This window comes from Panthera uncia (genome assembly GCF_023721935.1).
Source record: "Panthera uncia isolate 11264 chromosome C1 unlocalized genomic scaffold, Puncia_PCG_1.0 HiC_scaffold_4, whole genome shotgun sequence".
NCBI lineage: Eukaryota > Metazoa > Chordata > Mammalia > Carnivora > Felidae > Panthera > Panthera uncia.
Genome location: NW_026057585.1, coordinates 66,949,320 through 66,964,341, shown reverse-complemented (window position 1 = coordinate 66,964,341; position 15,022 = coordinate 66,949,320). Strand labels below are relative to the sequence as shown.

General features: G+C 47.0%; 1 protein-coding gene across 3 annotated transcripts in view; it reads right to left on the bottom strand.

The window, feature by feature from the left end:
* Positions 1 to 15,022, bottom strand: part of BEND5 (BEN domain containing 5) — a 1,448,520-nt gene that overhangs the window by 3,854 nt on the left and 1,429,644 nt on the right. For 2 of the 3 annotated variants that reach the window (XM_049618594.1, XM_049618596.1), the window contains exon 12: positions 12,970 to 13,066. In XM_049618594.1, the coding sequence (XP_049474551.1) occupies positions 12,970 to 13,066 (97 nt within the window). Of the gene's footprint in view, positions 1 to 11,372; positions 11,587 to 12,969; positions 13,067 to 15,022 lie in introns of those variants that run through there. The other variant, XM_049618595.1, reaches the window with a different exon arrangement.

The window sequence follows — 15,022 nt, the reverse complement described above, 5'->3', positions numbered from 1 at the left end:
GTGGTGGTGGTAGTAGTAGTAGCAGTAGTAGTAGATGGTGGTAGTAGTGACAGCAGTAGCAGCAGCAACAATAGTTGTCTTTGTTGCTGTAAGAAAAAATGGTCCAATTGCCTTGAGCTCTGAACAAGAATCTGGCCATCAAGAAAGGACTAGAGAGGAAGCAAATCTATTTCCTCCATCTTCCCACAGTGAGTGTGGCCTTGAAGACTGTCCAGGACTCCAGGTCCAAAGCACTCGCTCCACCATACCACGCCGCCCTTCGTGCTGAGTTGGAACTCTGTCCCACAGGTAAAGGGAGCCACGGAGGAAGTCTGAGCAGCGGAACGTCTCCAAGAGCTCAGTGCTTTGGGAAGAGGAGTCTGTAATCAGGATCCAGTTATGAGGAGACGCTCAGGATGGTGTTTGGGATCTGAGACTCGTTCTCTCTTTTATTCTGCTACACTCACACTGAGTGCCTCTGATGTGTCTGGAGCTGTGGTAGGCGCTACAAGGGGTACAGAGATGAGAAAAACCCAATCTCTGCTCTCTAAGAAATGAAACGATACTGGGGGAGAGGAGAGTCGTGGTAGTGCAATAACTGATAAATAGAGACATAAGTGCTGGGGACACAAGGAAAGGAGGGACTTAATTCCAACTGAGGGGACTGGGGTGGATGCCACGGAGCTGGGATATCCGAGCTAAGTCTTGAATGACGAGAAGAATTTTCTTTAGTTAAGAAGAGTAGAAATGGTGGATGGATCTGAGAGACACTGAACAGACTGAACCATCAGGATGTGGCAGCTGATCAGAAGGGAGGTTGAGAGGCACAAAATTAGGATGACATCCAGGTTCCTAACTTAGACAATTGATCTGAAAGAGGTGCCACAAACGTGGGGTCACATTTTATAGAGATCCTGTAAGCACCTCTGGAGAGAGAGTGAGGAAGTTAGCAGGACAGCATCGGGAGGCAGGATGGGGAAAGAGGGGCTGTTACAGCAATTCAGGTAGGACATGATGGCGGGAGTGAACGGGAGGGAGTGAATGGGAAGGCAAGGGGAGTGGAAGGAAGATGCACAGCAAGCCTGTCGCAAGTGTTTCTCCATTTTAATGATGAGGAAAGTAAACTGCTTTAAATGACTCACAAGGCAAAAATTGCAAGTGGTGGAGCTGAGATTAAATCTCAAGTCTAGGGACTCCAGAGTCACTCCCTTACACCGCTTGCAGGCAGACATATCATAGAGGCAGAAGCAGCGGGCTTTGGGGCCTGGCTGGCTGCGCGGGGAGAGGAAAAGAAGGGAGTTAAGCCAATGGCAAGGCTTTTGGCTGGGGCGACTAGGTGGGAGAAGACATTAACCCAGACAGACGATGCCAGGGAGAGAAGCAGATTTGGATTTAAGATTGACATAAGGTCAGCCAAAAATAGATCCCAGGTCTTTGGGGACAAGCAAATTCTGAGCATCAAGGAGCTAGAAGAGGCGTCACAAGGATAACTTTCTGAACTGGCCAGGCTTAGCACTGAGGTTTGGCATTGAACCAAAGGACAGTGGGGTGTGGCAGAGGCGGGCTGCTGCCTTGGCCCTGTCCTACTTATTTCCCAGCTGTGGACCACAGTCAGGGGACTTTACTGCACTGATCTGTTTCTTCATCTGCAAGATGGGGAGTAAGCCCTGTGCTTACCGCAAGTGCCGGGAGCTGGGTGACAGCGGGAAGAGCTAACAGAGGGGAGAATGCTCAGGGAGGTCTGAGTTGCAGCCAGCACAGCACATCGGTGTGAACTTCAGAGACCATCCCTGAGAAGGTGCGTGCAAATCACAGACAACACAGAAAGGGCCTCTAATACATCCTGCTAAAAATCTTTTGTTATTTTAATAAAACAAGATATCTTGCAGAACCTATGCTCTTTTCTCTTTTTAGTTTTGCCAGTCCTGCCTCAATTCAGGTTTGGGACTGTTGTGCCCAACACTATCTTCCCCTCTTTTCAGAGCCCCAACTTACAAAGCCTCTCTCCTCTTCCTCACGGGTTCAGGGCCTTTGCCACTACCCCACTCCCAACATTCGTTCATTCCACACTCAGTGAGCACAGCCCCTGGTGCATGATCTCTGTTAATGCTGAAGCCACGATGACGAATAAAACCTAGGTCCGTGGCCTGACGCTGATCCCTCAGCGTGACTGTCACTTTTCTGGACACTTCTCTCACCCCTGTCCTCTACTCAGGAAGAATTTTTACCCCTGTCTGTATGTCAGTGGAGCATAAACAGAATTTTCGGCTCCAAGAGAAGGGGTTTTCAACCTTAGCAAGCAAGTAAGGGGCAAATAGGGATGGAGGTGTTTTGGGGAAAGAGTTCTACTCTATGCCAGATATTTTATAGATGTTATTATAGTTTTTAGACAACCTTCATTGAGGTATAATTGATATATAAAAACTGCACAAATTTAATGTATACTATTTGATGAGTTTGCACATATGCAAGCATCTGTGATACCAGCTCCAATCAAAGTAATGGACATGTCCATTGCCTTTAAAAGTTTCCTTGTGCCTCTTTTTTGTTGTTTTTTGTTTTTGTTGTTGTTGTTACTGTTGCTATGAGAACTTAACATGAGCTCTACTGTCTTAACAAATGTCTAGGTGCACAATACAGTATTAACTACAGATATTCTGTTGTACATAGATTTCATTACATTAATCCCCACAATAACTAGGGGGGTTAGATTATTCTTCCCAGGGCTTAAAGAGGTTAAATTCTTTTCCCAAAGCCATACAGCTAGTTAATAGAAGAGCTGGGATTCACATTTGGTTTATCTGAGTTTTTAAACCCAGGCTGCTCTTATGACATTATAACGTCTCCCTTCTTCTGTCTGCTCTGGTGCCCCTCTGGCTAAGCTGAGTCATGAGGAAAGGATCTCTACTCTTGGTGCCCTTAAAATGCTCAGGAGGCAGGACTCAGTGAAAGATTTCTGAACAATTGGGGGACACTGTAGGGTCAGCTCACACACTCCAGAAGAAAGGAGATTATCTGCATGGGGTTAGTAACCCAGAGGGTGCCTGGATGGGTCCTGCAACGACTACCTAGCTGAGCTTCCAGAAGCCCTGGGAGATATAGAAGTCTCTGCATGTCAAGTGATAAATGGGCCACTTGCCCAAACCCTACCTTGTTGGGTGTGCTCAGCATGAACTCAGGCAGGTGTGTGGGAGTGAGAGACAGGAAGAAGACAAGGTTTCAGCAACAGGTGCTAAAAAGTCCTGGAATTCTTACTCATACACCCAACCTAGAAACTTACGTATTTCCTGCCTCTCTCCCCATTCCCTGCTACATCTAAGTGATACCATTGGTCACTTGTTATTCTGCTTCCACCTGTTCTCCTGTTTTGACCTGATTTTCCCTAGAGACCAATGGAGAGGGCCCAGTATAGAGCAGTAGAAAGGGAGCTGGTTTTGAATCGAGATTTTCACTAGCCAAGATGAATGGCAACAAAGGATTTTACTTTTAGGAGCCTCAATTTTCTCACCTGGGCAAAGTGAAAAAATGATACCTCAAGGGACCATTGGGAAAATTAAATAAGACAATGGATGCAAAGGCATCTAGCACAATGTGTAGCACACAGCAAATGCCCAATAAATACTTGGCAGGTGTATGAATTGAGGCTCAATGAATGTTAATCACTCCAGACTTCCATGGTTGGCATTACTCTTACTACTTAGGAAAATGAGCCAGAGTCCTCTTACGTAGGTCTTAGGTATGTTATTTATCATTGGAAAGGACTCAAGCTCATCCTGTGCTCCTGCCCCAAAGGCAACCGGGAAATCTGTGAGCTAAAGGTCCCCTCCTGCCACGGGCATTGTCACCAGAGGCAGGTGACTCAGCATCTGCTGTGAGCTTCTGCACAATGAATCTGGGTGGCCTCTGGCTTGCCTACCATAGCTTTTGACAATAAATAGACCTTTAGTCCTGTCTCTGAGCCTCGGTCTAGAGGATAACAAAGTTGGCAGTGTTCATGGAAAAATGTGTGAGGGCCAGGTAGAAGACCAGTATGTCTCTCCCTCTCCACCCTTCCTTTTGGCGGAGATATCTCTCTTTACTCAGAACACTGGGTCGGTAGCCTTTTCTACCCACTTGTGTCTGGATGCAGAGATGAGGGTGAGCAGGCAAGAAGAGAGGCTGGAGCGCCCCCTGCTGGGGTGGGGCAGCTAGTAGCTTCTGGCTGATTCACCTGCCAGATGGTTGCTGTCTTCTATCTCCTTGCTGAAAACCTTCCTGTGTAACGTGAGACCATAGTTATAACTTGGTCCAAGAAAGCTGGGAGTTGCTGAACAGGCCAAGGTCACAGGGAGGTCCACTGGCAACCCCTGGTCTCTTGGATAGCCCTTTCCTCTCTGCTCCACCAATGGAAAGAAGCAGTAATCCTATTGCAAACATATCCTACAGTCTGCCTCATAGCTATGCATTATTCCCTCTTAAGGAACTCTAAATGTTAGCAGGGTCCATGTGCTGTAATTCAGAGACATTTAATATCATTTGTTTAGCATTAGATGATACTTTTTATACTGTAAACTCCATTCTTTGACATCAAGAATGTAACCACCTGCCTCATGCCATTCCCCTCCAGAATTATAGACCAGGAGATGATGCCACAGAGCATCCAGCATCCTCCCAGGGAAGGAGCCCCTTCCATTTCTTCCACGAAAGATGTTCATTAAGACTGTTTGCACACATCTGATAACGGGGAGCTTGCCGTCTCCCTACAAAGCCCATCCATTTGCCAGAAACTATTCGCTAGAAAGTTTTCCTCATATTTTGAGCTGACATCTGTCTTATTGAGACTACCTCCCTGGATTTGGTTCTTACCTTTGGCAACACAGAACAGGTTTGTTTCTTTTGGACAAAAAGAACGTCCAAGATGTTCTTTCAGCTTTTTGGACATTGTGATCTCACTTTCCTACTTCCGCTCCCTCTTATTTTTCATCTCAGGGATAAACAGCTCATCTCCTCATCTGTTTTCAATGGGAAATCATGTGCAGACACCTCACCATCTTGGTCATATCCCAAATAATACAGCTGTCACTTATTGACCACCCTTGCTGACACTTCCCAGCCCTCAGTTTGTTAAACCTACGTAACAACTGTAATACGGCAGGTCTCACTGTTACCGTCTTACAGGTGAGGAAACTAAGATTCAGACAGATAAAATAGCTTGCCCAAGATCACACAGATGTTAAAAGACAGAAACAGGGTTTGGATGCAGAGTCAGATCCGAGAGTTTTAGCCCGCCAGCATGCCTGGGGTTGTGAGGCCTGTGATCCAATTAATGAATGCAGTTTTTAAAAAGTGGGGGGCCTAAATATGGCCACAACATTATGGAAACAGTCTGACCAGGAAAAATAGATCTGGACTGTCACCATGCCTATTTTCTGCAGCCTGCCTCTGTTCATGCTGTCTCCAGAGACGCTGTCATTTCTGAAAGACCTGCCATGCTCTTGGCTCACATTGAGCTGGTTGCACTCAGCTAAACTCCCCAGGACTCTGACACAGGAACTGCTGGAAAGTCAAGTCTTGACTGTTCATCCTCATCCTGATGACAGAGACCCTGACAGCAAAGTGCGAGTTACACCAGAATGGATTGGCTGGCTGGTTCTTGCGGGAGTGGAAGACCTAAAGGGAAGGGCGCCAAGAACGTTCAGAGCAACAGAAGAGCTGCATAAACCACTTTATTTGTGTCCCTCTGGACAATAAGAACCCAGAGGAGAAGCTGTATATACAACACAACATTTGTAGCCAACTAACATGTGGTTCTTTGTTATCATTTCTGAAAACCAATAAGCAAAGAGAGAATAAGCTTTGCTTTCCATTTTTGCAACAAACTTTAAAAATCTCCAACCCAAAGCAAAAGAATGCTTAACTGGAGCTTTGTGCTAAAGGCCCTATCTCTCTTGAGCCTCCCTTCCTCTCCCTATCTCCAAATCCTCATTTCCGGGAGGTCATTTTAATTAGCAGGCTGTCATGGTGACTCAGCCTGCTGCTTCACAGACAGGAAGGGAGCAGACTCCCCTGGACCCATTCATCATACAAAGGCACTTTACTCTTTAGAAAAATGCACAAGATTTAGCTTTCCCACCTTGGGAATTGCTACTGCTGCTGATTTATTTTATCATCCCCTTGCCTTGGCGGGGGGTGGGGGAGGGGGCATTCTCTTGCCTTCTACATCTCCTTTACCTGGCGACCAGCCTCCCCCCATCGCAGAGTATCCATGCCCACGTCTTCAGTGGCCAGGTGTGACACTGGAATCTGGCGATGTGAACCATGATAGACCTTTTGGAAGCAGTGACCAATACTTTTTGTCTTTGGAGCTAAGGTTTCAGTTAAGCTCCCCAGGTCATTGGGAAATGCATGCAGCTGATAGGCACAGTGACAATATGCCTCAGACCGCTGCGATTTCAAAAATTCTGTCCCATTGTTCCCAGCAGTACATTCGTCTTTGGGTTGTATGTATTGTTGATGGTGTTTTGGATCAGTGAGCATGGACAGTGCACTTCTAAAACTGTAAACAACCGTCACCTAGTCCCAAAGTAGCTCTACAACTTTAAAAGGTAAAGGGGCTTCAAAAGGACTGACCTGAGATGTGACAAACCTCTCAAAAGGGGTGTGTAGCTTTTCCTCTTCCTGTGAGGATCTCTGTGTTGTGGAAAATAGCATCTGTACTTGCGTGGTTTGAGCCTCCTATTTTGTTCCTGAGCCTTACGCTGAAGTCCCACAATTGATTTTCCATTGGTAAAAGGGAAAACTGATGATGAAATTTCTCATATTTTCCTTCCCTTTCCCTAGCTTATTCATTATCTCACACCCCTTATTTTGGAAACTAGAGAAGGGTGATTAATTTCATGCCCCAGCAGAAAATGCATGCTCCCGCCTCCACAAGACCTCCCTGGACTCCATGTCCTTAAAAAGAGTTTGAAGGGTCTTTGTGGTTCACTGAGCTCTTCTTGTCCCCTTTGCCGTTGGGGTGGTTCCTGGCTGGGCCCCGCGTGAGTGGGTACTTGTAGGGAGGGGGCTTTTCTTTCCTGCAAAGAGGAGATAACAGAAAGAGAGAAGAAAGACAGCACATATATACACCAGATTGAAATCTTTTCTGTGCGTGTCTATCTCCCCCACTGAATTTTGACTTCCTGGGAGCAGTGGCTTGTCTTCCTCTTCTCTGTGTCCCAGAAACCCAACCCAGGGTCTGGTTCAAAGCAGGCATCAAAACTCAACAAAGGACTGCTAGATGGATGGATGCATACTTGAGTCTCAGGACCGAGCACCCAACACAATGCCCTTAACACTACTCTTCAGTACCTGCCTTCTCTCTGTTAGGCTCACCTGCTAGACTATGAGCTCCTTTGCAGACAGGGACCAAGTTTTATCCATTTTTGCATTTTCCCTCATATAGGACCTTGTTTGTTATGCTGTTGGCTGATGAGCTGATGTGCCATTCATTCATGTATTGGACTAAGATTTGTTTGCAGTGGAAAGGGTAGGCTTTAGAGCCAGGAAGAACTCACCAGAGTTCCCAGGTCGGCTATGTATGAGAGGTGTTATCTTGGGAAAATTATTTAACCTCTATGGGCTTTATTTGTAAAATGGGGATAAAATATTGCAATCTTGCAGGGCTGTTGTGAGGTGAAATGATATGAGTAAATGTACCTACGGCAGTCTCTCTTTGCCTGCTGTAATTTACAAAGTCATGGTGCTGGATATTAGGTATGGTCCCATGGCCTCCGGAGACAACAAAGATGAGTCAGACATTGATGTTGTCATCAAGTTGCTTACAATTTAGTAAAGGAGACAGTTGCACAAAATACACAAAATAATAAGAATTATAAAGCACGAAAAGAAAGTGGTGAACGCCATACATACGGAATCTCTCTTGGGCTGTTTGAGTTAGGACTGAAGAAGCAACTTTCTGGAGCCCCTCACACTCTGACCTTGGGGTACCCATTTTCCTTCATTGTTGAGGAGTCATGAATAAGGTAAAAATGTAAAAGGTGGCAGTACACAAAAGGGACACCTTGCCCCAACATCTCTCCTCGACCAGGAGGCCTCGCTGTTGGAAATTCCACTCACTGCAGGACCCAGCTAACCTGCCAAAGCTGTCTAGCATGGATGAGATACTCCTAGGCCTCAGGACCCATTTACAACCCAGAGTACACGCTTGTAATGTTGTTTACAGGCAATGTGCTCTTGAAGTCCCCTCCCTTCTCTCTATCTTTTGTTTCTTCATTTCTAAAATAGGGAAAAGAGCCCATGTCCTTCCTGCCTCATAGACTCTGGTAAATGGGTGTTAGGGGAGAGCTTTGCAAATTACAGGGTGCCATTCATATGTCATTGAGGGCTGTGGTTCTTAATACCAAAGGGAGCATGAGAAGTAGATGGGTATGGTTTCATGGGGGTAAAGGAGGGTGTACTTCCCCTGGAGAGGCAAGCTCAGTACAATCACAAGTGGGGCAGCCCTAGGTAGATGGTGGCATGGGAGAAGGCATGCAGTGGCCATGGAGGAGTGTGAATGTGCAAATGACTGATAAAGAGCTTCTGTAACTGAAGATGGGGCAAAGAGAGAGAAAAAGGCATTGGAAGGCAAATACCCCATACATCCGGGCCTCTGTTCCTCTTCCTATAATGCCTACTTCCACCTCTCCAGACTCACTTGGGAAGCAGACTTCCCAGAAAATAAGCTTCTTCCTCCTCAAGGCTCCTGCAGTACTTTGTGCCTCACCCTTGGTACACCATTTTCTAGGTAGTTCTTTTCCTATCTGTTTTTCTCACTAGATTGTGAGTTTAATGCATTTGCTCTTTCTCTAGAACTCCTGAGCAAAATTCAGGCCTGGCATGGATTAGGAGCTTGAGGAGTGTTGGATGAGTAAAAATGAACTTTTGGTCTTCTCCTTACCATCTCCATTGCTCTAAACATCAGAATGTCATTGCCTCAGAATGTGTCTTTTTAGGCCTCACCTCCTGCCTTCCACCCTATCTCCAACATGGAATACCCTCTCTCCTTTTTCTGTTTCACCCATTTAAGAGCTACATGTCCTTTAAAAGCAATTTCAAACCCCACTTCCTCCCTGAAGCCTTCTTGGGATAGTCCTGCTGGCTGCAAATGCTGGCCAGACGGGAAGGGAATTTCTGGTTGGCTGTCACTGTTCTTTCCTAAACGTGAAGGGGCTGAGTCAATAATTCTTAGGGGCTTCTTCAGTTTTACCATTCTAGAATTCATACATTTGGGGCTTATTTAGGGTTTACTCCCTGCTAGGCTGTGCACTGTGCACTAAAGATACAGGAATGACCCAACGTAGCCCCTTAAGGAGAAACCTGTCTAGTGGAGAAGCCAGATGTGCAAAGTGCCATGACAATACTCTATGGGACATGCAATGCTACAGGTGTGTGCAAAATGCAGTTAGGTATCCAGTAAAGAGGAAGCAGGTCTGTCTAAGGTGGAGAACAGGGACAGTGAAGCAGAGGTGTGATGTTTCCACTGGACTTGAAAAGTATATAGGAATTCACCATCTAGAGACAAAATGGAAGAACATTCCAGGAAGAGGAAAAAAAGGATGAACAAAGACATAGAAGCATGGACGCAGTTGATCTGTTCATACTGAAGCGTGAGGTGTAAAGTGGTAGGAAGCAGATGGGGTGGAGAGGGTGCTCACAGGGGAAGAGGTGTGCTGGCAAGCTGTGAATGAAACTCAAGTTGTAAGCCAGAGCTTTGAATAGCAAGAAGAGGAACTGGAACATTACCCTGAAGATAATGGGGAGCCTTGGAAGGTTTTTGAGAGGGAGTATACCCTGATATGTAGCTGAGCACTTTCCCACGCTGTTTGGTATCTTGTCATGTTACATGCCTTTCTCTGTAATCTAGGCTCCTGATGGGTGGGGGCTCTCTATGTCCCCTAACACCCAGGGCACAGCCTGGCACATGGTGGGCTCCAGTGTGTTGAATAGCTGATCATTCCCACCCATCAACATACACATTAAAACTCCACAATGGATCCGGCCTTCCCAGCCTGTCCCTGAGCCTGAGCCCACCCCACACTCAGAGACCAGCCCACCTTCCACACTCATGCTCTGTCTCCCCACAGAGGCTCACCTGTCCTGTTCATTTTTTCTGATTTTCATCCACCATGATGGGACCTTTTCAGCTTTAGCTCTGTAGCTATGTTACCGTGGTCCAGAGAAGTGTGTGGTCTCAGCTTTGGTCATCAAGGCCACATCCCTGAGGCTATGCTTTTGGGCCCACACTGCTGACCCACCCAAGGGACCCTCTCTGAAGGGTGGCCTGGCACCCAATAGGCTCCTACCAGCACATGGGTGTAAACTGACATATTATGATTATCCACAGAGATGAGAGAAAACAAAGATTAATTTTGAGTCAAAACATGTAATTTTCCTTTAAAATCAGAACTACTCTTCCACTTATATTATTTGATGCTTGGGTGGAAAATAATACCAAAAAAGGGGACAAGCTCAAGTCCCAAATCAGAGCCTGTGTCCTCCTGGCAATTCATTTCTCAAGGCCTGCCGACCAACTGAGAGTTCAGTGATACTCATAGTTTGATGAGACCGGGGTGTGAGATGTGAGGATGGAGAGGGAGTTTGTTTTGTTTTAAATTTAAGGGTGGGTGCATTTACCTCAAGTCTTCAAGGCTGGTAATTTTGAGGAGTGAATCTCCAGCTCTTTTCTAAAGAGGCTCCAAAGCTTAGAGCAAAGAGGTCCAGTGAAAGGTTGAACCCAGGGCCCCGAGAGTTCCTTGCATCCTTTCCATCCAGTTTTAGGTTTCCACATCCTGGCCAACTGGAGGAACTCTTTGCTAACTGATGCTGAGAACAGCAGCCTGGGGTTGTGGAGCTGGGGCTCTAGTCCTGGTTGTGACCAGTGCTGTGTGCCCCCTGGGCCTCAGCTTCCTCATCTGCATTATGAAGAGGGCCTGAACAATTGCTAGTCTCCCCCAGTGTCAACACCATTTCACCGACAGTGCAACAAGCTAGAAAGAAGTCTAAGGGATCAAAATAATTTTATTCAGGCTGACAGAGGACCTGAAAGAGACAATCCCCAAATTAACTTGTAAATGAATTCTTTTGAGTGTTCTAAAGCTTTGAATTTTTGAGAACTTTAACCAATCAAGAATGACTTCTAAGAATGAACTGAGCACTTTACTCTAGAGGTGAGCTCCTCAAAGGCAGGCAGGGTCATGCCCTAATCACTTACTCATTCAAGCACCTCTCTCCCCCCAGGGCCTGGCATAAAGTGCTGGTTTTCCTGAGTGAATGAATGAGGGAATGAATACAGTCTCAGCATGCAGGCTCAGAGCGGTCTAGGCACTGTGGAAGCACAGAGAAGAAACAGACATGATCCTCCTGAAGGAGTTTTTAATCCACCAGGAATAGGATGGGGGGCACAAATACCCTAGATGATTAGTGAAGAATCTGAGACACAGTATGAGCCAGAGTACGTTGTTCTGTAGACTCTGTGTGGAGACATGGGACTCACATCATGGTGGAAGGTAGCCCTGAGAGAGATCTTCCAGCCCAACCAGAGGAGTCCAGGAACTTGCGCCAGGCCATGATAAACTGCTTGGACATCTGGGGTTGCAACCCAGAAGCCAGAGGAGACAGAAACATTTATTGAGCAGCTATGGACTGCCAGGCACAATACCAAGCTTGCATCTAATTTTTAAAACCATCTTGAGAGACTTCAGTTATTGCCCCCACTTTATGGTAGAGAGAGGTTTCAAGAGGCCAAGAAACTTGCCTAAGATCCCACAGTTAGGATGAGCCTGAGACAGAATTTGAACCCACACTGATAGTGACAAAGACTTCCTGCTTAAGCTGGAACTTAACCTGATTTTAGTCTAGCTTTGGAATGAAAAAAAATCCTAGGTCAAATCCTGCCTCTGCCAAAATCTCTTTGACCTCAGCAATCCTCTTCACCTTTCTGAGCTTTCTTTTCCTCGTTTGTAATATGGGGAATATAATATATATGAGGAATAAATAAGATCATGTACAAAAAGTGCTTTGCTCAATAGATAACAGTGATTAATATTGTTTTTCTTAATAATAGGGTGTGGAGGAAGGTGCATCAGTGCAAAGGCCCTGAGGCAGCAGAGCATATGGACAAGGTCATGGGCAAGGTCAGTGGGAAGACTGGTCTGGCAGAAGTAAGTTGGACATCATTCTGTCCTTTAGGGAGGCTGGATCACTAGAGAGTAGGAAATGAGGCCAAGAGGTAAGGCAGGGCCAGCACAATTCCAGATGCCATTGGATGTCACTGTCCAAATGCTCACTGGGCTTACTTCCAGGAAGCATGGGAATGCCCAGCACTTTGGGCTCCGGTCTAGCTCTCCAGAAGGATACTTATCCCCTGACCTTCTCTCCTCACTGGCCCAAAATATTGACTCCATAAGACCTGATGTAAAACTTCTTAGGCGTATGTCCTTCCCAGCCCTAAACCTTTGCATCTTGAGGGACTATCATGTTCTAAGGGGATATGTGTATGTCTGACAATATGTAGGGTGCTTTAACACACATCTCATAATAACCTTCCAGGTGAGTGCCACCGTCCCCACTGTACAGATGTGAAAATGGAAGGATCAGAGACCTTATGAGCCTAGATGAAATAGGAATTCTAGAGGATGAGCAACCAGATGAAGAAGCACATGGAGACACCCAGACTAACTTAGAACAATAACTGCGCTCAGTTCCCCAGCAACTCCCATCCCCGTGGACTCCCATGTTAGACCCGGAAACGCGACCACCCCACACTGTCTGACACTGTGACGATACTTTATAGTCAGAAAACATGCTGTTAAGTTCTTCTGCCCCATACACTCTGTGGCAGGGCAGGGATTATCTTTCCCATGCCACCGATAGGAAACTGAGGGCCAGAGAGAAGCCAAGGGAAGTCGACCCTGGACACAAAGCTGGTTCAACAGAACGTGAGCCACACAGTTCTGCCCTGTCACTTACCGCAGCCTCGGCATGGGAATTGCCACTCTCTCGACCAGGGGGTTCAGCCGATAATAATCCAAAAATGTTCTTGCCACATTCCGTCCCAGCTTCATATCTGCAATAGTGTGCGTCAAGGAGCAACTTTGAAAGGAGACCGAGTCAGAAAAAAGAGGGCTTGGTAATAAAAATGATAACAGTAATAGAGGCAGCAATACCACCTAGAATCACCATTCTAAGCTTTTTCTATGTACTGCCTTTTTTGATCTTCACACAATTTTCGACACTATTCTTTTCCTCATTTCACAGATGAGGAAATCAAGGTACAAAGAAGTTAAATAATTTGCCTGAGGTCACAGGACTAGAAAGGAGAGGAACCAGGATATGGGTCTAGGTCATCTTACCTCAAAGCTCTCTTCCTGGCTTTTGGAACATACTGTGTCCCTCTGGGGCTCGCTGGCTTCCGCGCTCTGACTAGTGTTCATGGAACAGTGAAATGAGTTTCACCACCGTCTTCAAGAAGCCCCCAGGATGGGGTAGAACATGGCCCAGGACATGGAAAGTAGCATTTATGGAGCACCTACTATGTTCCTGGCATGGCACTACTACTTTGTTTACTTATACACTTTAAACAATCCTGTGGGGAAGGCATCTTAATCTCCCTTTTGCTCTGGGAGGTTAAGGTACTTGTCCAAGGCTGCCTAACTTAGGCAATGGTAGAGCCAGGACTCCAATTCAGGAATGTCTGACTCCAGAGCAGTGAACGTTCCACCACCCTGGGCTGTTTCCCATCCTGAAGGCACCTTTTCTGTCAAGGGCTGAGTCATCCCAGGCCAGTGCCTGGTGGGAGGAGGAAAAACACCAGACAAGTCGTTTATGACACTGAGATGTGCCGCAGGCTCGCTGTGCTCTGGGGCCGCCACCTGCTTTCTTCCTCTGCATGTGACCGACCTTCTCTGTCCCCTTCTTTAAAGAGTTCACAAGCTGGCATTAGGCATGGCCTCTCCAACCAGCAGACCCTGGTCTGCTCCTTTGAACCTAGTCAGGCTCCAGCTGGCTTGGGGAGACCAAATCACCACTGTGTGTGCTGACAGTAAGACTACAGGGGTGCAGAGGAGAGAAGAGGTCCCTGTGGACTGGACTAAAAAAGTATAGCAGAAATCTTGGAATCAGATGCATCTAATCCAAATCCTGGCTCTGCCACATTCTGTGTATGGCACATTGTATTTTTTAAAAATGTCTGCAACGATATTTCCTAGCTCACGTGTTATTCTATGCTATGACTTTGACCCTCCTTCCACTGAGAAGTGTGGTCTATGTCTCCTCTCTTTGGACCTGGGTGGGCTTGTGACTCACTTGTGACCACAAGAATGGCAGAAGTGGTCAAAGTGACACTGCGGGCCTTCTGAGGCAAGGTCAGTAAAGGAGATGTCACTTGTCCCTGGCCTGCTGGACTACTCCAGCTAGGGTCCTGCACCTCCATGCAAGCAGTCCTGCTGCGCTGAGGCCACCATGCTGTGAGGCAGCCCAGACTAGCCCACAGAGGGGTTACAGGTGGAGGCCCTGCCACTGTGCGGAGACCCGGCCAAAGGGAGACTCCCGCCAGCCCACGGTGCCACCAGCACACTGCTGTTCTCGCTCCAGCAACTGCGTCGCAGGCTCCAGAATAAGACCACTCGATGGCGCCCTCCGCAAATTTTGGACCCACAGAAAGCATGAGGGAAGAGCTGGTGTTTTAAATGCTCCATCTGGGGGAAGTGTGTTACACAGCAGGAGAGCCCTAGGACAGTCTCCTGTAAGCAACTACGTCCTCCTGAGCCTGGGTCCCTGCACCCATGAAATGTGAGCAAGAGCCAGCTCACGGGGCCTGTGCTGCGGTGCGTGACTGACACGTGGGTGCTGACGAAATAAGCGAGACAGTGGGGGACAAGGGAAGTGTGAGCCCATCCTCCCCAGCCTGCCTTGGCAGCCAGGCTCAAAGCCACCCTAGAAGAAATCTGTGTTAGCAAAACTCTTGAACCTTGCAAGGAAACGGAGTCAGGCTGCCAGTAAAATGTTCCCCTGTGAAGTGCTG